Below are 22,366 nucleotides of genomic sequence, written 5' to 3'. Positions count from 1 at the left end.
GGTATATAATTAATGGCACTGCTAGAGTCAATAGCAAAATTTCTATTGTTGCAAATGGATTGGAGATTTTCTAGTTAGAATCCAGCTGTTGTATAGAAGTACTATAAGGGTTATTTACTCCCTAAGAAGAAATAATACCTGGGGTGAATTAATAAAGTTTAATTTAATACTTATGTTGATAGCTTCCAAACTGTCCTTCACTATTAGGTTCATATAAGCAGAATAGAGAATCAGGTTGGTCAAGCATGTTCTCCCTTTGGTGAATCCATGCTGACTACTCCTGATCAGCTTCTTATCTTCCATGTGGGTGGAGATGGTCTCTAGAATGAGGTGCTCCATCACCTTTCCAGGGATTTAAGTGAGGCTGACTGACTGGTAGTTCCCTGTGTCCTCTTTCTTGCCTGTTTTGAAGACCAAGGTGGCATTTGCTTTCTTCCAGTCCTCAGGCACCTCTCCTGGTCTCCATGACCTTTCAAAGATGACCATGAGCCCCCTGGCTATGGTGCCCCACAGTTCCCTCAGTATTCGGGAATGCATGCTGTCAGGGCCCATGCATTTATGGATGTCGAATTTGTTTAGGGGTTAACTGATCCAATCTTCCTTGAGCATTGCTGATTCCATGAATATATTTTTGATGGACAACACCTAAGCAATGAAACAGTGAATCTGTTCCATTTTTTTGAACTGTCAGAGTAGCATAGATATCTAATTCTATTTATTGAGACTTAAAATACATTTGAAAGTACTAATTCTACATTCATATCAAGGGCCTGTGGAAGAAATAGCGCCAGAAGAAGAGGTTTTACCAGTTACAGATGAAGAAGAGGTTTTACCAGCTAGAGAAGAAGAAAAGGTTTTACCAGTTATAAGTCAGCCTTCTCCCTCTCCTGAGACACCACAACCGATTGAACCAGGATCAGATGAATGGATTTATGTAGATGAGCCACTTCCCCAGGTACATTAATTCATGACAGAAAATCTTAATATCAAAGTATGTATTTTTATTATTATTTTATGCATGTCCTACCTAAACCTTTTGCATCATTGCATGTTGTTTTCTTCAATATTTTTTAATAAAAGGTATGCTATTACTTTTTAATAAATATGCAAAGAACAGTTGCTACTAAAATACATAAAATAAGGAATCATGCTTTCAAATTTAGATTTTTTTAAATTCTTTGCAATTATGATGAAAAACACAGCATTCAAAATAATAATACTTTTTACTATTATTAAATACTAACACAAACTTACTAGATCACTTTTCTTTCTCTGACAAGGGTAAGTTGTGGGTCTCATACAAAGAGTAATAACAGTGTGCACTAATCTTTCTCCTAGTATATTTTTTGTCCTAATATGTTTTCCCCAAGTAGGTCTTCTCAGATTGTAGTGATCTGAAATTTAGGGGTTTTCTGAAATGGCTGTATATCTGCATCTTGTGTTTAGTAGCTTTGAATGGACTTTTCTTCCATGAGTGTGTTTTTTGGTTGCTTTAGTAGCTTTTTTGAAGTAATTTAGTTTTTGTTCTCTATGACATAGCTTGTATAATTATGTTAATTCTGAAAAAGTATTTCTGTTTCTTTGCTTTAAACTGTGATCTTTGCTTGGATCATTTGGTGACCCTAATTCATATATTGAGAAATACAATGAATAATAATTCTATAATCAACCTCTGAAGGTATTTAAAATGTGACAAGCATCTCTTAAATGTTCATTTTATTTCATGTCGCTTTTATTCTCCAATCCAGTTATAATTGTTCTAGTTCTTCTGTAAATTTTTTGAGATGACAAGCTAGGACTGCATGCAGTTTTTGAGATGCAGATTTTTTAAGGGCGGACAATGATGGTTTGAATTTTGTTCTGTAATTGCTTTCCTAATGTTTACCAGTTTTCCTTCTTGACTGTAGTCAGCTCACATATGCTGGGTTTCCTCTGGCCATGGTCTTTATTTACATTTCATGACAGTCAGTCAGTCAAACATCACTCTTGCAACACTAGACAGTCAGTTTAGATTTTTACAAGCTCAAACATTTATGAATGACCAAATTTTCATACTTCAGTGCCCTCTCTGTAGCACTACGTATTTTACGAGCATATCCAAAACAACAGATTCTAGAGTATTCTGCTGGAATTTCCTGTTCCTTTAGACACCTACCACTTTTTCCAAAAGAAATTCACAGGATAAAATTATATGTTGGTACAATGTCTGTAATCAGCTGTAAACCAAAAGAAATGCATATTAAAAAAAAAATCAGTAATATGATTTAATGAAATATTTTTTTGTGTATTTGCTAATGCTACAGACAAATGAGTTACCAAGAAATTTATCAATTAATTTTGATTTTTTTTTTAATTCACAGGAGATAATTGATTTTTTAGTATGTTACTGGGAAGTGGTAGAAAATACATATATGAATACTATCAAAACTGTACTTAGATGTCTAAGGGATGAACAATACACTATAATTCATTACACAGCAGATATTAGGTAAGTAGAAATAGTATCTTATTGCATTAATATTAGTGTTTTGTATTTTTCATATGGCTTTCTGTATGTCTTTTAACCCCAAAGTTATTTTTACCATAATTTACAGAAAAAAATTTCAAGATTATTTGAAACGTCCACATCTTAAGCAGGAGTTTGTATCTCAGTGGCAAACAGATTTTAATTCAATTGCTGATGACCTGCAAGATGATGAGGAAACAAAAGCTGAACTACACCAAAGAGTTACTGTAAGTAAATGGTAGAAATTACAATATACCATTGTATACAAGCTTGTATTTCATTGTATACAAGCTTGATACAACATGAATGATATTATTATTTACTTTTTTTTTCCCCTCTTTATTGTTCTTCTTAAGCTATTTAATTTCCTCTTGTGTATAAAGTGTCCTTTAAAATCATTCCTCTGTTGTTTGGCCATAATTTTCTTACATCTTGCTTTGGTTTTTTGGTTACACTGTGGTACACTGTAAAATAAATATTTTTCTGCTCTCTTTTTCTTTACATTTTGTGGTTTTCAGAGATTTTACAAGTTGGATGTTCCTATCACAATCTAACAAATCTTGGCAGTATTTTAGTTTTTCTGTAAATTATGTATGATAATATATGTTTTCCAAAACTGATCATTACAAAGTACAGAGAATTTCTTGGGATGTTTTGATTCAGGTAGATCTTTTCTAGGTCATACATGTCCTGGGAGTTCTTTTTCACAAAAATTCGTAACAGTAAAGGTCCTAACAAGTTCAGAGCTAGATTTAGCATAAGCCAACAGTAGAGCTATCTTTGTATTCATCAGATTCCATTTCAGAACAGACCTGATTTTTAGTTGAGTCGTATCAGGAACATTCCCCAAAAAAGAGAAAAAGAATACAGACAACACTGTTAGTTGAAAGGAACATTTGAGGAATAATGGATTAATCCAGCTAAGATGGAAAAGGCATTGGACCTCCTTTTCCATAGAAATATTCCCAGAGAATGGAGTAAAGGATTGAAAGATCATCATCTATATTCCTAATTTCTACTAAATGGAATATAAAAAGACTGGAATCACTCTGTCCTACATTTTAGACAGATAAAATTAAAATATCTAACCTTTTGCTCAAAACATACTTGACATTATCCAATTCAAGTTATGTGAAGAGGAGGTTATACTCCCATATTTTGCACTGAGACTCAGATACTGTGATAAGCCTAAGCTGTTTGGAGTAAACATAGGATTTTCAGAACTTTTTTTAATAACCCATTCTATTCCTTGTGAATCCCAAACCTGTGGGTGATTGTGAAGATGATCTGCCTCTATGCTTTTAAAGGCATGCTCACTGCATCTCCCTGAATGTATGAATTCTGTCAGCCATCCTTCCTTGCTGCTAGGAAAAAAGAGGAAATGAGAAGAGTGATAATCTTCAAAATGTTTTTCCTCAAACTCACAGACTGCTCAGCACTGTCATCTCAGCTGGACCCTTTCTAAAACACTGGAAAGCGCCAGCTGTAATACCTGAAAAACAAATTTCTCTGGTGTCAACTGGGAAATGTAAAAACCCACCCCATTTTGTGAAGTATGTGAAATTCCTTAAAGGTCCAAAGCCCAGAGGGCAGTGAAGATTTTGGCCTGTTGTTGCAGCTTAACCCCAGCCGGCACTTAAGCCCCATGCAGCCACTCACTCCCACCAGTGGGATGGGGGAGAGAATCAGAAGAGTAAAATTGAGAAAACTCCTGGGCAGAGGTAAAGACAGTTCAACAGGCAAAGCAAAAGCAGTGCACAGAAGCAAAGCAGAACAAGGAATTCATCCCCCACTCCCCTTGGGCAGGCAGGTGTTTGGCCATCCCCAGGAGAGCCGGGTGCCATCACACAAAATGGCAACTTGGGAAGACAAACACAGCCACTCCCAATATCCCCCCTGCTTCCTTTTTCTCCCTCTGCTTTATATACTGAGCGTCGTGCCATGTGGTGTGGAATGTCCTGTTGGTCATCTGGGGTCAGCTGTCCCAGCTGTGTCCTTTCCCAATTCCTTGTGCACCCCCAGCTCCCTCTCTGGTGGGGTGGGGTGAGGAGCAGAAAAGACCTTGGCTCTGTGCACGTGCTGCTTAGCAGTAACAAAATCATTCTTGTGTTATCAGCACTGTTTCCAGCACAAATCCAAACCATAACCCATAGTCACCACTCTGAAGAAAGTTAACTCTTCCAAGCCAAAACCAGCACACATCCTAAATATCCAAACACAGAATTACTGTGGGTAAAATACACTTCAGCAGCACATCTCTGTCTGTCTTCCAGCAATTTCTCCAACTTCCCTCTCACTGCATTGCTATCATTGAATATGATTGCTATCACTACTTCTCTTGTTCCAAATAGGAGAGGACTTAGCAAATGCATCCATTTTTTAGTTTTTTTCACCACCTGACTACAAGAAAAGAAGGAGAGAGAAGCTGCTTCACTGTGAAAAGAAGAGCAGTGGGGAAGAAAAAGAAGATAATCATAAAACATGCTTTTAGCTTCTGCCAGAGGAATATAACTCACTGTATTCCTCTCCAATTTTCTCCAAGGCTTACAGTTAATCAAAACTGTGATTTAAATAATATGAGGGCAAAAAGGAAAATTATTCTTCTTACATGTTTAAGAAAAGTACTGGAAGGAGCTGTACATCAATTTGTACAAAACATTAGTGTGTTTTTTGGTGTGGTATTGGGTTTATGTGAAAGTTTTTTGTGGCAAAGGGTCTGCAGAGGTGGCTTCTGTAAGAAAGTGTGGCAGCTGTGAGAGAGGAGTGAGAAAATGTGAGAAACAGCTCTGTGGTCACCAAGGACGGTGAAGAAGGAAGAAGAGGAGGTGCTCCAGGCACCAGAGCAGAGATTCCCCTGTGGCCTGTGGAGAAGGCCACGGTGATGCAGGTTGTTCCACTGAAGCCCATGGAGGACCTCAGGGAAGCAGATCTCCACCCTGCAGTCCATGCGGTCCACCCAGGCAGTATCAGGTGGACATGCTGTGAAGGAGCAACAGCCTGTGGAGAGCCCAACCAGAGCAGGTTCCTGGCAGGAGCTGTGGCCGATGGGGTACACATGATGGAGCAGTACAGTCCTGAAGGGCTGCACACGCAGAGAGGATCCACACTGGAGTAGTTGTTGAAGAACTGAAGCCTGTGGGAAGGACCCGCATTGGAAAAATCCATGGAGGACTGTATTCCATGGGAGGAACCTCACTCTGGAGCAGGGAAAGAGTATGAGGGGAAAGGAGCAGCAGATAAAATGTATAATGAACTCATCACAATCATCCATTCCCCATTTTTCCTGTGCCATTTAGGAGGTAGGAGGTAGAAGAGTCAGGAGTGAAGTTAAGCCTGGGAAGAACAATGGGTGGGTGAATGGTATTTTAATTTTGTTTTATTTCTCATTATTCTGCTGTGTTATTAATTGATATTAAATTAAATTAATTGCCCCAAATCAAGTCCATTTTGCATATGCTAGTAATAGGTGAGTGATCTTCTCATCATTATCTTGATGCATGAACTCTTCCATCATATTCTCTCTCTCTTTCCTGTGAGGAAGAGTGATAGAGCAGTTTATTGGACAGCTGGCAACCAGCCAAGAGCAACCCACCACTGCCAATAGATAAGTTGTATGCTCATGTATTTTTCATCCAGCAGCATAACCTTATGTACATACTCTACAATGTGAACAGCCCTGAATATCTTATTGCCTGCACCTTGGCTACCTTTTAGCCACCACTGATGTGTTAGGTGGCCCAGGGACTTCCCTGTGGCTTTTGTCCAACAGAGGACGAGTGGATTTATCTGGTCTTTAGACGGGGGAGAGAAATAGAATCTAACATAATAGGCTGCAACCAAGACCTGTTGAATATGGAATCACCTCACCAGAAGCCTAAGCTCCTCTCCTTTTCTTCTGTCTCAGAGCAGGTCAAGTGGGGTAGAGCTGCCTGGAGCCAAAGAGACAGCTCATCTTGTCCTACCTTGGCACTGTATTTAACAGCACTCTCCTCCCATGGCCTCGTACACATAGTGGCCTGTCACACTATTTCCATGCAGAGATTGCAATAGGGAACAAAGGGTTTGCATAATGTTGCATGCTTAGTAGGTCCTCAGTGCTGCCAGTGAGCCACTTAGTGCTGCTATTTGACGTAGTCACCAGCTGAAGAGCCCTTAATTAAAAGAACATCAGAGAAAAGTGGTGTGGAAGCTACCCAAATTTGAAAAGCACTTGAAATCTGACACAATTTTCTCAGTATTTTTCATATTGCACATCCCCTTAGATGTTAGACAACTATTCTTAGTGTATTAACTAGCAAACCATTCAAGTGGAAAGTTGTAGGTGCAGTTGGGAGCTTAGCTATTCCTATTTGTCTAGCTTAGGTAGATCATCTCTGCCTAAGGAAAGCAAGGCAGCTTGCACACTGAACTCATATCTTTGCATTCTCTCCACCACATTTGTAAAGAAATTTTCTGTCAGCACTCTGTAGGCATATGACCTTACCAGCTGTTGATATTTATAGCAATATAGAAAAAGTCACAGATAGAAAGATGCCCTATACACAGGCAAAAAAAAAAAAAAAAAAAAAAAGTTTTCTTTCATAATTAATTATCATATTTGATTTTGTGCTTTAGAACCTCAAAGATCTTCTGTGGGATATCTGTGACAGCAGAAGGGAAGAAGCAGAGCAGGAACGTATTAATATCATGAATGAAGAGTGGCTACCACATCATAGGGGGCTTGCAATGAACCATTTCTTTACACTTATGCAGGTATGGACTGCTACAGAGTCTGAAATGGAAGGGAACAATGAATTAGATTTGGAAGACACTGAGCATGAGAGGAATTTCATATGGTTGGCTCCAAAAATGTGAAGGATTAAAAATTAATTAAGCAAATATTCATGTGTTTTCTGAATTTGTAGAGAAAGTTAAGAGACAAAAAGTAGATGACATTCCATACATTTAACTTTGGCAGACAGGAAAGATTAAGAAAAATACCATTCTTGTTCAACCCCCAAAACTTTCAATCTCTATTATAAACTGCTGCTTTTTGCAGTTTTATTGCTCCAACGAATCTTCTTGAGTTCTGTGACAGAGATGTTACAGGTCTTTATTCTTCAGTGATCATATTGACATCTCCTTTTAATTTATGAATTACATCATTCACAACTGTTGTAAACCTGCTTGATGTTACAGTATTTCCCATACTTCAGATTTATTTCAGTTGTAACTTCACAAATATGTCTTGAAATTTTACCAACAGACCAACAAAAAGAAACCCCAAAAAATCAACTGACGTTTTTGAGAATGAGATGTCATTTTTTGCTATTAAGGAAACCTCTTAAATATGACCCAGCTTTCAGATATGTAACTTAAAGGTTTTCAAGAGTCCATTCAGTCCTGCAGTAAAGTAAGATTTCCCTATTACCGCTGTTCTAGGTGCCTACATTTAGTTTAGAACTGGAATGGAGTATTCTGGACTAGACTAGGCTAGACAGGCTTTTCTGTAAGCTTTCACATCCTGTGAAAGTGTTGGCAAATTTAAAGAAGACAATGAAAACAGTGTTTTAAACACATGCCTTGTGATGCTGATTTAGCTGAAAAAGCCAGGCCTAAGCAGTTTAGGGTGGGCTTCCAGCCCTTTAATTCTCTGTGCTATTTTTATATGTTTAATAAACAAGGGAACTACTCTCCTATATCATATGAGTGTTGTGGTAATTCAAGCAAAGTTTGTGAAATAGTACTATAGTAAGGAAATTGTTAACTTTGTTTTCAAAGAGTCTAAATAATGCCCTAAATAAAGATTTTGGGTGACTGACTAAAGAGAGAGGTCAAAATGTCAAATAATTGCTGACTATCTGAACCACATTGGTCCTGTAATTAGGGTATTTATAGTCCTGAATATTTAAAAAATACATCTTGAATTATGTGCATAAAGGAGACAAACTTACATTACAGAGCTTAAATATTTTATTATTCTCCTTTTATATTCAGTTATATCGTTACAATCCTAGTTCTAACAGGATTTTATGGGCATGTATGATGGAGTTTAGTGGAGATTCACTATGAATCTAATTTGATCTGTCTTGTGTGGATATGCACAATAACTGTTTAAAATTACTAACACGTATTAACTGTATATAAGCTTTTGTTTTCATAAAGGGAGGTTTAATAGAAAACATTACTTCTTGCTTTACGTAGTACATATTCCCCCAAATAAATTAATTATTAATCCTAAAACTACAGAACTAAAAAAATAAAAACTATAACTTTATGTAATGACCTTTTTAGAAGCAGCCAAAAATAGGCTTCTTTGGTATTGAGTTCTCCATTTGTGGGTTTTTCTGTTGGAAGTTACATGTATTCCCCCGGTGGCTCTGTGACTGTGTAAACACATAGATTTGTATAAATGCCGTTTATCAGATTTCATTCCTTCTTTCTGTGTACACAGTTATACTAGAAGATATTTCCTCCTTAACTTATGGATAAATGCTGGTTTACACCACAAAGGTTTTATCCTTTGTTTTGTGAATGTGGTTTTGTGCATTTTCCCATGAATATTTAGTACTGTTTTGTCAGTTAGAAACTAACACCATACTGTATCAATAAATCAAAACATGACAGGTGTTAAATGTTTCTTGAATCTTATTTGATTTCTCCTGAGATGATTCACACAAAAAGATCTTCAAAATACTTAGGTGTTTAAAGTCTGTTGATTACTTAAGTCCAGAAAAACTGTATGACTTCTAAAATTTTCTCCTTTTCATAACCCTTTTTATTTTATGCTTTTATGGTTTTATTTCTTTTGAAAAAGATGATCCATATAATTTCTTGGCACTAGCATATTTGCTACTATAGAAATATATATACATCAAAATGTAATTAAATTTAATGCATTGATCATTATTTATTATAAATAGTTTTTCCTATTTTAACAATTAAGATTCTTTTTACTGCTTAGAAATGGCAGTGTGATTACATTATAGATGCAAGTAGAAGTATGCATTCAGTATATTATAAATTTTAAAACAAATATGGCTGTATTTCTTACTCTCCCTCAAAATCTTAGGATTTGGAATTGCTTCTGCTAACATGTGATAACAAGAACTTGTTCTGCCCTATGTTGAACGGCAGTCTCTTTGTCCTTTCTTCTTGAGGTTGAACTGGATCGTTTCCAAGATACAAAGAGTCTTCTTCATGAATATTATAGGGCAATGGAAGGAAAAATCCCAACAGAAGACACTCCAGCTTTTACCAGAATCCCATTGTTAGATATTATTAATGGAGAGCAGAAGGACGATCAAGAGGAATCAAGAAGGTAGAAATGCATTATGAAATTATACAAATATGAACAAATACAATGCACTGATAGATTTTTGGTATATGTGGAATTATATGTGTGCATATTTCAAAGGATGGAGACATAAGAATTTTTTAACCAGGGATTATGGTGAAATGATGACTCTTAAATCATTTTAGCAGTTACATTTATCCCTCATTTTTTACTTATTCACCTGTAGCATATTCATTTATGCATCTCTGAATTGCAAAACATTTTAAAACCTGCCTTAGGAGGAAATCTACTATTATAGAAATGTTTCCTACTTTCCTCTGTGTTGCTGGTAGTTTACAGCACAATCCTCACATAAGTAAGTTAAAGTATTGTTGTGGAACATTAGCAGGTTTAAAATTTGAGCCAATAAATATAATTAAATGTTATAAATTTTATGTAAATATGAATATAATTAATTGTTATGTAATAACAAATGTAAATCAAAGCAACCTACAAAGACAAACCAAACTGAATGCCATGTTAAAAGATAAGGGTTACCACCTGATACTTTCACAATATAGAAAATGCCATCAGTAATAACAACTGCTTTTTTAACTTAATTATAGTGCATTTAGAAATTATCTGAGTAATGAAACTGTGTCTAACCCATGTGGAATTCATCAGCAGATCACAGTCATTTGATGTAGTTTTATCCATCTGTTATTATTTCTTAGTTACAGTTAAACTGGACAGTTTTCTTGCCATGCACACACTTCATCACTTTGATCATGAGGAAAGTTCCTCCCTTTTTTTTTTTATTGCAAATTTTGAAAATAACATTTTCATTCTTTCAGCACATTCTCCAATGTAGTTATTAACACTTTTTATAAAGGGGTATGTAAATTATGCTTTATATTTTATTTTGAGGATTCCTCTAGTTTCTTGGAAACTGCCTTCACCAGGTAATACCAAATCAAGAAGCAGTGGAACTCCACAGGAGTGTTCCAAGGATAAGAATTCAGAAAATGGAGTGGCCACTTGCAGCAATGATGAAAATCTTGTTATTGATACATGGCAAACAGCAGTTACAGCAGTATCAGATATGGTAAGGAATGTTTAATTTACTCAAACATTTCTGGATTGGGCAGGCAAAGCCCCCATTTAGTAGGCAGCCTAAACAAATCATCTTTGCACTGTGTATCTCCGTTTCATGTGTCTTGCTCCCCCATTGATACTTCCATTGAATATATTTGTAGTTCTATGAGGAAAATTCTGGAATCTCTGTATTTTCAGCACCTCCCTATTTATAGCTGAGCCTTTCATGCCATTACTGAGAGAAATATTTCAAATGTTGCCTCTATGTATTTTCTTCTTCCACGATAAACTCTTCTCTTATCCCTCAATAAAAATGTGAGAAGATGGACAAGTTTAATCCTGTGATACAGTGTTTGCTCAAACCTTTCACAAGTTCAGAGCCTATGGTTACATTCTTTTTTCTATATAGCTAAAAGTAAGTTAGGTGAGCTTTTCAAATGGTTGGTTTCTAGTTAAATTTTTGTTTTCTTTTTGATCGTTTAAAAATAAAAGAATTTCTGCACCCTTACCATGTAACTCTAGACTTGCTTTGTATACTGTTGATTCTTGCATTTCCAGTGTTTTCCTCAAGCAGAGAAAACGGCTGTAAGTATTAAACCAAATATGTCTGTCTTGCATTTTTGCTGCAGAATTTTATTTTTGAGAAATAATCAAAATTTAATCAATTAGTTGAAGTGTCTCTTTTATTTTTTTTATGTGCCTACTACTCATTAAGTACTTTCAGCAAGTATATGCTATTTTAAATAGTAGTTGCACAGAGCTGATACTATGTACTGTACTATGTGTGACTGTGGTGTCAAGGTAACAGCTGAAATAGAGTCTAGAGAAATGGAGGAAGAAAAAGAACGTCAGCTAAAACCGAAAGCTTCAAAAGCTGCGCAGAAAAAACCAAGCAAAGCTGCTGGGAAAGATACCAAAGGTGTCAAAAAGGCATCGGCCAAATCAACGACTAAAAAAAAAGGTATTTAAAATGCAGGCTTTGTTTTAGCAGTGCTTGAAATCACTGAAATGTAAATATATGAGTAATACAGAAATGAGTAACCCAAGACATTTAATTTGGATTTAATTTCTCTTTTAAAATGTCAAGTGTGACAGCAGTATGAAAAGCTGGTAGTGATAAAGAAGGGGAAAGGCTTTTGAATGGCAATTGCGTTTATTTAAACATGTGTAGTCATTACATGTAGAAATAAATATTCTAAATTGAAAGTAAATATTATTTTTTTCTTCATATTCAATATTGGAATGGAACAGTTAGAACTAGTTTATCAAGTTAAATAAAATTTTATTAAATTCTGCCTGACAGCTGAAGTCCTAAAAAAGAGTGGACTCCTATTGAGGTAGGCCTCTCCCACCAGGTGAAAATACAAAATTTGTTTGCAGGAGAGAAAAACAGACAGTGTGCTGGAAGAGTTTGTGGAATACAAGGCTGTTCATACATTTTCTCACAAATATTTCCTTGTGCAGGTTGTAGTTTATATAATGTTCGCCTTTTGTCTGCAATGTGTCATAACTTCATTAGGAAGCGAGGCCTGTAGCCTAAATCTTTGTATCTTTTGTTAAGACATTCTATGTAGCAAGAGAGAGGTTCAAGCCCTGTGGTGGGTGTAGGATAGCCTGAAATCTGGGTACTTCATTTCTAAATGAGAAGGCTGTAACTGCAGAGTTACTGTGCATAACACAGTTGACTTTTTTCTTTGACAGATGTTTTATTTGCACTGTGCTTGGTTCTCTCTCTGGTTATTTCTGTCCATAGAGAGTGAACAAAAGCATAGCCTTGCAAATACTTAGCCAGTTGTGAGCCCCAGGGAGCCTTAGGCTTAGTTTAGCATCTCAATTCAGCCGAGAGAGTAGCAGATTTTCAGACTTCTAGAAAAGTTTTGTGTTAAAAAATTAGCAGCTGTTGTATGCTAAGTGGCTAGTTTGGAATTTGTGGATTGCTTCTTGCAATGAAATTTTTGTTCAGACCTGGTACAAGGTGAATTACCTGAAATCACAAAACCAGAACTGCAGCTACAAGTCAGCTGTGCATTCTTCCTAGTAGAAGATGAATTATGAACTGATGGATTTGTAGCTGATGTTTTGACTTTGATTTAGTTTCAAATACAGTGTTACTGTAGAGTTCCAGTAGCACAAGAACTCCCTAGGGCAGAGCTATGGGCTACTAACAGAGTGATACAACTTACCACATGTAGTTTTATAACTTCTAGAATTGACCATTTGTTTTATGTTGACCTTATGTATCATGAAGATGTCTTTTTTTTTTTTTCTGTAACATTTCCATCTGCTGTTCTTCTAGGATAAAGCAATTACAAATATTTTAATATTTTTGAGTAATAGTCAAAATGGCATGGCTACAGAATTCCATGCAACCTCTGAAAACATGATAAAATACCTTTACAGTATCAGTTCATAGATAAGTAAGTCAAAACAAGGTGGAAATGTAGGTTTGAAGAGGCATGAAATAACAGATCTCTTTTTTTTTCCTTTTTTTTTAATAGCGTATTTCTTTTCGCTACTTTGATGGTAACTACTACCATAACATTTTTACTATAGTTTGTTAAACTTGAATTTATTCCAGAAGAAATGAATATCATTCAAAAGACATTTATTTATGTTCTGATTGTGATAAATTTGTAGATACGAAGGTCAGACAGGACATTCTGACTATCTAGAATCAAACAAGAGGCACACTTAGTCACGATTTTCCATTCAGAAATACGTTTTAGGATGCTGTTTAACCAACTTTAAAACAGTTGTATATGCTGGGACATTTTTATGCAGTGTTAATCTTAGCATGGCTTGCAGATGTAAATCACATTTGACAGCTGAGTATTCACCTTTGTATTCTCATAAATGGTCACACCAAGTAAGGTGGAAAGTGTAGCTTTTCATGATACACAAATTTACAAGCAAAGTCCAAATACTGAGAAGTCTGTTTTCGTGCAGGAGCAAAAGCCAGTCCAGTTCCTATAGACCCAGAAGAATTAAGGAAACAAGAACTGGCACTTAAAATAAAGCAAGAATATTTCAGTGCCTTGAAACATGAGGGTATGTTACTATTTGGTTACTTACCTTGGTAGGTGATTGTTATTCCTAATTTGATTAGTGTGCTAGTCAATACTAACCAGAGACTCTAGGGAAAATGGATGGATAAAAAGAAAAAGAAGGAGAGAGAGTCATGTCTGGAGAAATCAGGAATTTTTTTTAGTGTGGTAATCAACAGTGATTCTGTGGTAAATATACTTAAGCAAGTAATGTGATTTTCATTCCTTTTGTCTTCTGTTTCATTTCATCTAATCTAATTTGTCATGACTAAGCAAATATTCAGCCTGAGAGAAAATATTGTTACTCACACTTCAATATTTAATTGAATTGGATTCTGTATTTGAAATGTTTTGTTCTGGGAAAGAATTTGTTGGCAGTTTTATATTTCATTGATGTTTTTCTCTGATTCCCCCCTCATCAAGCAACATGGGATTCAAGCAGGAGGATGTAGATTTTGTTTGTTGTTCCAAATTGCTTTCTGGACAGACTCTTCCAAAACCTACGTGTTGTTCAGTCATTCTGTCTCTTTGTGTGTCTCACCCAGTAACTTCCAAACCAAGTGGTTCATTTAAGCCAAAAGTAGATGTTTGAAAAAAGGAAGTCCCAAACTGAAAACGGTTTGAAAATTTTTTTTTTGAGATAGGTTTAGACTAGAGAAAGGCTGTTTTGTCACTAAAGGGAAGATAGAACCCAGCTTTTATAGATTCTATTTGGCAACAGTTGGCAAGCCCTTCCTAATATGGTACCTCTTTGGTGGGCTAACTATTGCATAGTATTTTATTATGAAAGGTAGAGGGCAGACAGCAGTTATTGAACAAACCAAAAACTCATAAGGCTTCTTTAGATCCAATCAGGCCAAATGCTTGTGAACCTTGGACACTTACAATTTTCAATGTGGTTTAATACAAAAGCAGTTCAAGAATAAATATTCTAAGATTTTGGGGTAATGAGAAGAACAGTAATAACTTTGAAGATCCTAATAGATAGAAGATAAATTTTAGGGATTCATTAACATGGTTTTTTTTCCCCCTTGACATTACTTCATTTTATTCCTATATTTAAGAAAAAAAGCCAGGAACCTAAGGAAGGCTGAACATGTTGAGCTCTATTTCCTATTTGCACAGGCACATAGCTGGTATTTGAGAATCATTGTTTCACTTGCAGCTTTGTTATCCAGTTACCTTTTGGTAACTTCTGGTTTTCATTATACAGATACATTGAATCTAGCAAAGGCACTAGTTGTGTATAGTTGCTAAGTTTTTAACATTGGTTTCATTTGTAATTTCTCTGTTGCATCAATGTACCTTGCCTTTTATTCTGTTAGTGTTAAGAGAACAGCTTTGTCAGTGGTCTATGCAGTACCTACTTCTGAAAATACAGGGAGACAAAAATTGTCATACACTTACCAAACACCCTGATAGCAGCTACTCTAAGAACATGTAGAGAAGCCACAATTAAAGCAGCCTTAACTGTACTACAGAAAGATGACTAGCCAGGCACCAAGTATTCTCTAAGGTACTTTTTGCTAAAAACAGTTAAATATGCTGAACTTCAGGTGCTTAGACATGAGAGCATGCCTCACATTTTATAAATAGTATTCATTACGACTTTACCATTTAAACAGAGGCAGCCACAAAATCTCGACTAGAACTCATAAAAGAAAAAGCTTTAGCATTTCTTGAGGATCTAAAATGGAAAGCAGAAGAGGCTTATAAAGATATGGAAAAATGGCTTGGATCCACCTTCTTGTCAGAAGTATCCTGGTAATGTATATCAATTTTAAATAGGATTTTTTTTTCTCTTTTTTTAACCTAGACTGTGGTAGTAAATATAGTTGTTTACACAGAAAGAAGTAATTTGGAAAAAAAAATTGGAAAATAATAATTTCATTTAGTTTTATCTTAAAATCCTGAATGCTAATAACTCATTTCTTGGCTGATTAAAAGGTTCTGCTTGTAGCTGTAAAGGTGATTATCATGCTATGCTATTTTTCTAGACTACAGGTTTAGCAGATTAATGAGCAATCAGTTACTCCATTTAGTAGAAAGCACTGTATCATTTCAGTAGCTTCTGTCACTTTGGAGTGTGGGATTATTACACACACTGGAAAAATCTACCTTATTGTTCTTATCACCACATACTGCATTTCCCAAAATTATTTCAAGAACTGTTAAAAAAAAAGAAGTCCGCCTTCACAATTTTTCTGTCCTAGTAAATAAAATGTACTTGGCATCACTACAGCACATTAGACTATCTGGCACAGAATGACCAATGTCCTTATCATTAAAGGGCTTTTCCTCTCTAAAGGAAAGGGGTCACTTTGCGCTTTGCAAGTCTGGCCTATACTAACTTTTGAATCATACCTGGGACAGTGCTACTTGATCCGTGTCAGGGTGTGTTTGAGAAGAAAGGCATAAGTGGGGGATGTGAAAATTTTAATGGGCAATAGCTCAAAGAGAAAAAGCCTCTTCCTTCCAGCCAGTTTTATTTGCTCTCTTGACAGACACAGTATTTACAGAATATCATATCCTTTGACCTGACACTCCAAGCCAAAGCTATGTCTAGTTGAACATTATAGACAGCTGATGTATTTCCCTGTATAAATTGTACTCATTGCACTTGAAACAGGAGTTCATATGCCTCTCCACTATGCTAGCCTAGAAAGTACTTTCATGTTTTTCCATCAAGTCTCTTCTGTGCCTTAGATCTGACTTTATATAAATTTCTGACTACAGTCAAAAGATTTCTTGCACCCAGAGGAAAAGTAGACATCATTATGATTTTGGTAGTTACAGAATTCTCACAGAGGGTTCATAATGCTTACTTTAGTAGAGCTTTAAAAGCAGAAGCACATTAAAATTTAAAGCTCTGTTATTAACACTGTGTATTATAAGTACTCATGGGTTTCTGCATTTATACTTTCAGTGTTGAAAAGCTGGTAGAGGTTGCACGACATCATATTGAGAGTTCTAGCAGAATCCAATATGAAATGACTTTAGAAGAAACAGATTTCTTCATCAATGGCGATGTAAAAATGGTTCCTGACCCTGTTCCTGACCCTGTTCCTCCACCAGAATTTCAACGCATAGAAAACTCTGGAAGTAATACTCTAACTATTTCACAGCTTACTACACTTCATAAGCAGTTTCTACAGCTGGCACCTAAAGGTAAGAAATTTTTTTTCTTTTAACTCCCAAGGAACTGTTGGTTACATACTTAAAATCTAGAGTAACTGGGAACTGCTAAACATTAGTTATTGATAATGTTAAAGATTGTACTACAGTTAAAGATCCTGCTACATAGAAAAGCAAAGTTGTTGTGGGGAATATTGAAAATATGAAATAACAGACCACTTGAAAGATTTTAATGACTTTACTATGGGCTTTTCATCATTAAGACCACATGTTTAGTATTCCTCTGACAAGTGTCTCTGTAATAGGTTTTTAGTACAATATGCATCATGCTTACTTTGCTTAAAGATGCAAGTCTTTAACTTGTTACTAATTGAGAGCTCAGTGAACACTCAGGCTATATTATTTTAAAACACAATATTTAAATGATCAGTATTTTCATGAAACTGTTTTGTAGGATCTATTATAACTATTATATTCTTCAGGTCAACGTGTGCCTGTTGTTTGGGTGATTTGCAAGCATTAACTCAGAGATGTAATTTCTTTTTTACCTTTAAACATGCATTTACTGTATGTCTACCCTCTAATTATGGGAACTTAAGACTTAGGATGCCTAAAAAGACTTACTTGCAAAAGTTCCTGAGACTGTATAAATATTACAAAGTAATTTAGGTAAGGCAGTTTTAAACTGAGATGGAAAGTAGTTACACATGTATTTGCAGAGTGTTTCATTACCAGTGTTCCATATTATAACTATAATTTTAGTATTATTGCCACTAAGGTTGTGAAATACAATGTGTAAAAAAGTGCTTACAATTTAAGATCTAATTCTTCCGGTGTAATAAGGCCACAAAGGCACAATGAAGTTGAGTTTAATTCTTTCTTTGGAAATGCTTTTCATATATCTTTATAGAGCAATTCCAATTTTCTTTTGAATATAAAACCATTTTAGGGAGAAAGATGTATACAGTTTTCCCTTAGAGAGATGCATATCATCTTATCTCTGGTGTAGGAGTGTGGATGTGTGTGTAAGCATTTCAAAATCTTCTGTAGGGACCTATTCTGCAGATAGTATTGCCTATATAATGGCACATGGACCTAAAAATCTGTATGTTTTTAATCATTACAGTGCCATAGAAGTGAAATACAGACACCAGTTTGATTGGTACTTCCAGTTGAAAAGGTTTTTATGGTTTTAGATCATTCATCATTAAGATATTTAAAACTAAAAAATTTTGTCTGTTACAAACTTTAATATTCTTGACATTTTTAAGGCAGAACAACTATTTTATTTGTAAATGTGTAATAATTAGCAAGAAAACAACTTAAATCTTTGTCATTCTACAATATTTCCCTTTTGATAGTATTATATTCACTAAAAGGACCCAACATGACTTGCATGACTATCCAAAAAAGGAAATTTCTTGGCTTAGCAGTCTTGAGACAGTAAAAGAATGTTGTTTCTTGTTCTCTAAGACAACAGGAAAGAATTGTTTAAAACAAGGTCCCAAACCCCATGCATTTATCTTCTGTTTGGTGACTATTAAGTTAAGATGCTTACTGGTTTTGGGTAGCTGAATTAGGATGGAAAGCAAAAGCTGTGCAAGTCACCTTTAAAATACTTCCTCCCATTCTCTTACACATTTTAAGACAGCATAAATCACATCGTAGGTTTCCTAAGGCAACCACTTCCCTTCATTATAGACTCCTTTCTTTCCTAAAACATCAGGAAAATTTTTCATAGCTTTCTGTCTCCCCTTGTTCAATAGAATGGTCAACAGAAAATATTATCTCAGTGGTTAGTCTCTCACTAAACAAAAGAGGGAAAAACACTAAAACACCCAGCACAGTGGCAATGAAGTTGATGAACAGTATCTCTAAAGGAGATACCAAAAAGTAACAGACAAATCCCAACCTTGGAAAACCTCCAAACAGATCTAGATTTCCTGACAAACATCTTTTTTTTCCTTATTCTTACCCACCCCAACAGATCTCTCAGCATTCATAGTGGAAATCCACATAAGTAAGCACATGGTGCGTAGGTTATTGGCCAAGTCTAAATTGAATAAATCTACCAATCTCCTTGTAGTAGAAGTAGTAGTTAATAATAAATTTCCTAAAGTTGTTCTGAAAATTGGAAATTAGGCTTTTCTAAAGCATCATGGAGATTAAAAGAAGCAGTTTTTGCTTAGAAATGCAAGCAAACGAAGAGTAACAATGGAGAGCTGATTATAGTAGAAGAAATGATACATAAACAGGTTTCTAACAAGATATTTGGTAAATGTCAGAAGGAAGTATTTTCAAGATATGTTTAACAAATTGCCAAAATTAAAGTGGGAGTGGCAGTGTACTTAAAAAATGTTTGATATTCATGGAAGAATTCTTATGAAACAGTTTTGTATTTCCTAGGAATCTAAAGTTTTAAAGAACTGCGGATTCTTCACAGACAACTTTGTGCTGTCCTGCACACTTGGTTCTCCATGGAAGCACATTACTCTTCATTCTAAGCACCAGTGGACAAAAAACCAGTCTGTGCTGGACCTTCCTACCTACTGACGGTCTTTCATTTTAGAAAGAAATTTATTTTTTGTTTTATTATTATCCAAAGTGCTATTGCCTAAAGTCAACATGAGTCTGCACTGACTAATTTCACTAACTCTTTGATCAAGTTGTTAACAGCGCTCTAATATATTACCTTGGGAGTCCTTTTTCGTAGGAAGAGCTGTGACAAGTCTTAAATGGAGCTAATAACATTCACTTTTTTATTTTCTCTCTTACAGCCTTTTTGAATGTATGCTTTTCTTATCAACAAAATTATATTATTTATTAGATCTCATCCCTTTGATTCTCTTCAACACTGTGATCTTTTGTGACCCTCTCTTGTCATTTCAATTAGCACACATATAGAATGTCTTCATTTTCTTCTAAAGCTGTTTCAGAGAATGCAGTTTGGGTGTGGTTTTGCATTAGCAAGCAGATCAAAGCAGATTCTATCACAACATTGTTCTCCATCTTATTACTGAATCGCACAAGAGAATTTTAAATGTTATTTTCTTTTTCACAGTCATGAACCATTCCAGTTTAATTATAGAAATTATTCTATAGTTAGATAGAACAGATAGAAATCAGTCAGGTTTTAAAAAGTTCTATACCTAGTAACCAAAAAATGTTTAAAATCTTATTTATAAAACTGTTAAATAGTCTGCTAAGATGTAAACGTAAGGGACAACCTATGACCATCTTGCAGTGCAGTTTGTTTTCAAATTGTGGACTTGTCAATTGAATTCCACAACTGATAGATTTTGAGCCGACTCAGCTGAAATGTTGCCTTTTTAATTAAATATTTTGTTGAATCAGAATTATATGCTTACCCTGGATAATATCTATAGATTATGCTTTCTTTCCACAAGCACTTTTGTAGAAACAATTCAAGGTTTTAGAACAGTAATTGCCTGCCTTTGATGCAAATGGAGATTGAAGTCCATATGAGAGCATAGGAATAACTTCATCTTCTCTAACTTACATCTTTTAAAGACTATTTATCTTCAATGTGTTTTTTTAAAACTTGGAAATAAGAAAGCTTGTAAGTTTGTGGACAGAGGAGGCGAAAACTTAGTAATTCTACCAATAGTTCCATTTCCACCTCCTGTTATGTCTCTTACTATGTCATGTATGTTATTTAAGTTCAGAAATTTGTGGAATGTATTTAATATGCTTGTATATGTTTCTGTGCATTTGAAAATATATATATATATATATAATTTTAAAATTTCACTCAGCATGGCAGAGGACCTCTCCCCTCACTGCATCTCTGCAGCAATGAAAGAACCTTAACTCACAGTAGTTCTAAGTTTAAAATCCCAATTCTTGCTACTTAATGAAGATCACACATATAGCAGCACCAGTAATAATTAATGAATAAATTATGTAAATATTTACAGTGAAATTGACCTGTAGGGAGTGAGGAGCCTATCAACAACTTGGATGAAAATACCACATTTTTGAGACTCCCATCTTTTTCATCTAAGGGTAGAAGTATCCCATATTACTACCTTTTAGAGTCCTGAAGTTAAAAGAATATAATTCAGCCTTGGGGTTTATTTCACTCATTCATCCTTGTAAAATTGCTACAGAGTTTGGTGTGTAATTTGCAATGGATCATTATCCAAACCTCTAGTCAGGAATTGCTATGGAAACAGTTTTCTCAGTGAAAATAGAAGGGAATATGAATCTGTTCAAATGTTTTGGAAAATTTGATGATAATAATAAATGTTAACATAATTCTCATCTCTAGTATAAGTTTACAATCTCTTCATATTTTGTTGCATCTGTAAATTTATAATCAGAATCTTTAGTAGAGATTTACTACTAGTTTATGGAGATATTTTTATACAGTGCCTATAGAAAATACTTTACTGACTGGTGTATCATTAAGAAATAGTCTCTTTTGTGTATCTGCCTTATAACTGAGGCATGGTGATTGCTCTTTATTTAAATGTAGCAGGTTCCATTTAAAATGTCATGGTCCTGGTTCACAGGATGTAGTGTAAACTTATGCTGCTGTCATTCATAATGTTCCTTTTAAAATATTTATTTTTTCTGTTTTCAGTTTCACTAGTGGTCATAATCTTAATTTCTTCACTAATTAATTTTTTTGCATTTGTTTATGAAGTTTCTGCACTGCTTATTGAAACATGTAAAGGCTTGCCAGTCACCATGTGTGTCAGAGAATGATACTGCCTTTTAAGAACATTTTAATGAAAAACAATCCTACCTAGTGTACCTTTTCCTACATTAGTTTTCTTCCTTATTTCATTTGATAACAAACTTTATGTGAAGAAGTTGCTTCACAAGTAGTAAAGGCTGGCTTCTTTTTGTATCCTCTCTTCTTTCCAAGGTACCTCTGTGACAGATCCCATCTTTTTCTATGTTCCCAGTTTCTCCATGTGAATTGAAAAAATGTTGGTAACACTGAAGGCCCATTTTATATGGAATATTATCCCTGATAGTGGATCACAGGTCTTCTCCAATCCCTATTTATATAATCACCAGAAAATTTCCACAGGTTTCCATACGCCTAAAGAAGCAGTAGGCACTGTAGAGGTGTTTAAATGTTTTTGTCCTTTACACCATTTTGACTTCTGAAGTTGTAGATCCAGCTATCCAGCCCTCCACCTCTTTTTCACCTTTCTTTGTAGTTTTGTGTCTGCCTAATGAAGATGTTTACTGTGTGTTAAGAATATTTCTCTTCCTCTTTTCAATTCTGGGTATGGTACCTGGGCACATGTCAGAAAAACCTCCTGTGACAGTTTGTTTTGCTGACCATGTGGATCA

General features: G+C 35.2%; 1 protein-coding gene across 7 annotated transcripts in view; it reads left to right on the top strand.

Annotated features, from left to right (window-relative positions):
- Positions 1–22,366, top strand: part of SPEF2 (sperm flagellar 2) — an 82,618-nt gene that overhangs the window by 37,588 nt on the left and 22,664 nt on the right. For 5 of the 7 annotated variants that reach the window (XM_042028500.1, XM_042028499.1, XM_042028503.1 and 2 more), the window contains 10 exons: positions 768–955; positions 2,361–2,488; positions 2,595–2,733; positions 7,121–7,258; positions 9,646–9,806; positions 10,689–10,866; positions 11,658–11,817; positions 13,803–13,904; positions 15,526–15,664; positions 16,827–17,068. In XM_042028500.1, coding sequence (XP_041884434.1) covers positions 768–955; positions 2,361–2,488; positions 2,595–2,733; positions 7,121–7,258; positions 9,646–9,806; positions 10,689–10,866; positions 11,658–11,817; positions 13,803–13,904; positions 15,526–15,664; positions 16,827–17,068 — 1,575 coding nt within the window. Of the gene's footprint in view, positions 1–767; positions 956–2,360; positions 2,489–2,594; positions 2,734–7,120; positions 7,259–9,645; positions 9,807–10,688; positions 10,867–11,657; positions 11,818–13,802; positions 13,905–15,525; positions 15,665–16,826; positions 17,069–22,366 lie in introns of those variants that run through there. The other 2 variants (XM_042028505.1, XM_042028506.1) reach the window with 2 other exon arrangements.

This window comes from Corvus kubaryi, unplaced genomic scaffold, assembly GCF_017639235.1.
Source record: "Corvus kubaryi isolate FWS band 111438036 unplaced genomic scaffold, C.kubaryi_AGA036_p1.0 37308, whole genome shotgun sequence".
Taxonomy (NCBI): Eukaryota; Metazoa; Chordata; class Aves; order Passeriformes; family Corvidae; genus Corvus; species Corvus kubaryi.
This window is presented reverse-complemented; position numbering and strand designations above follow the sequence as displayed.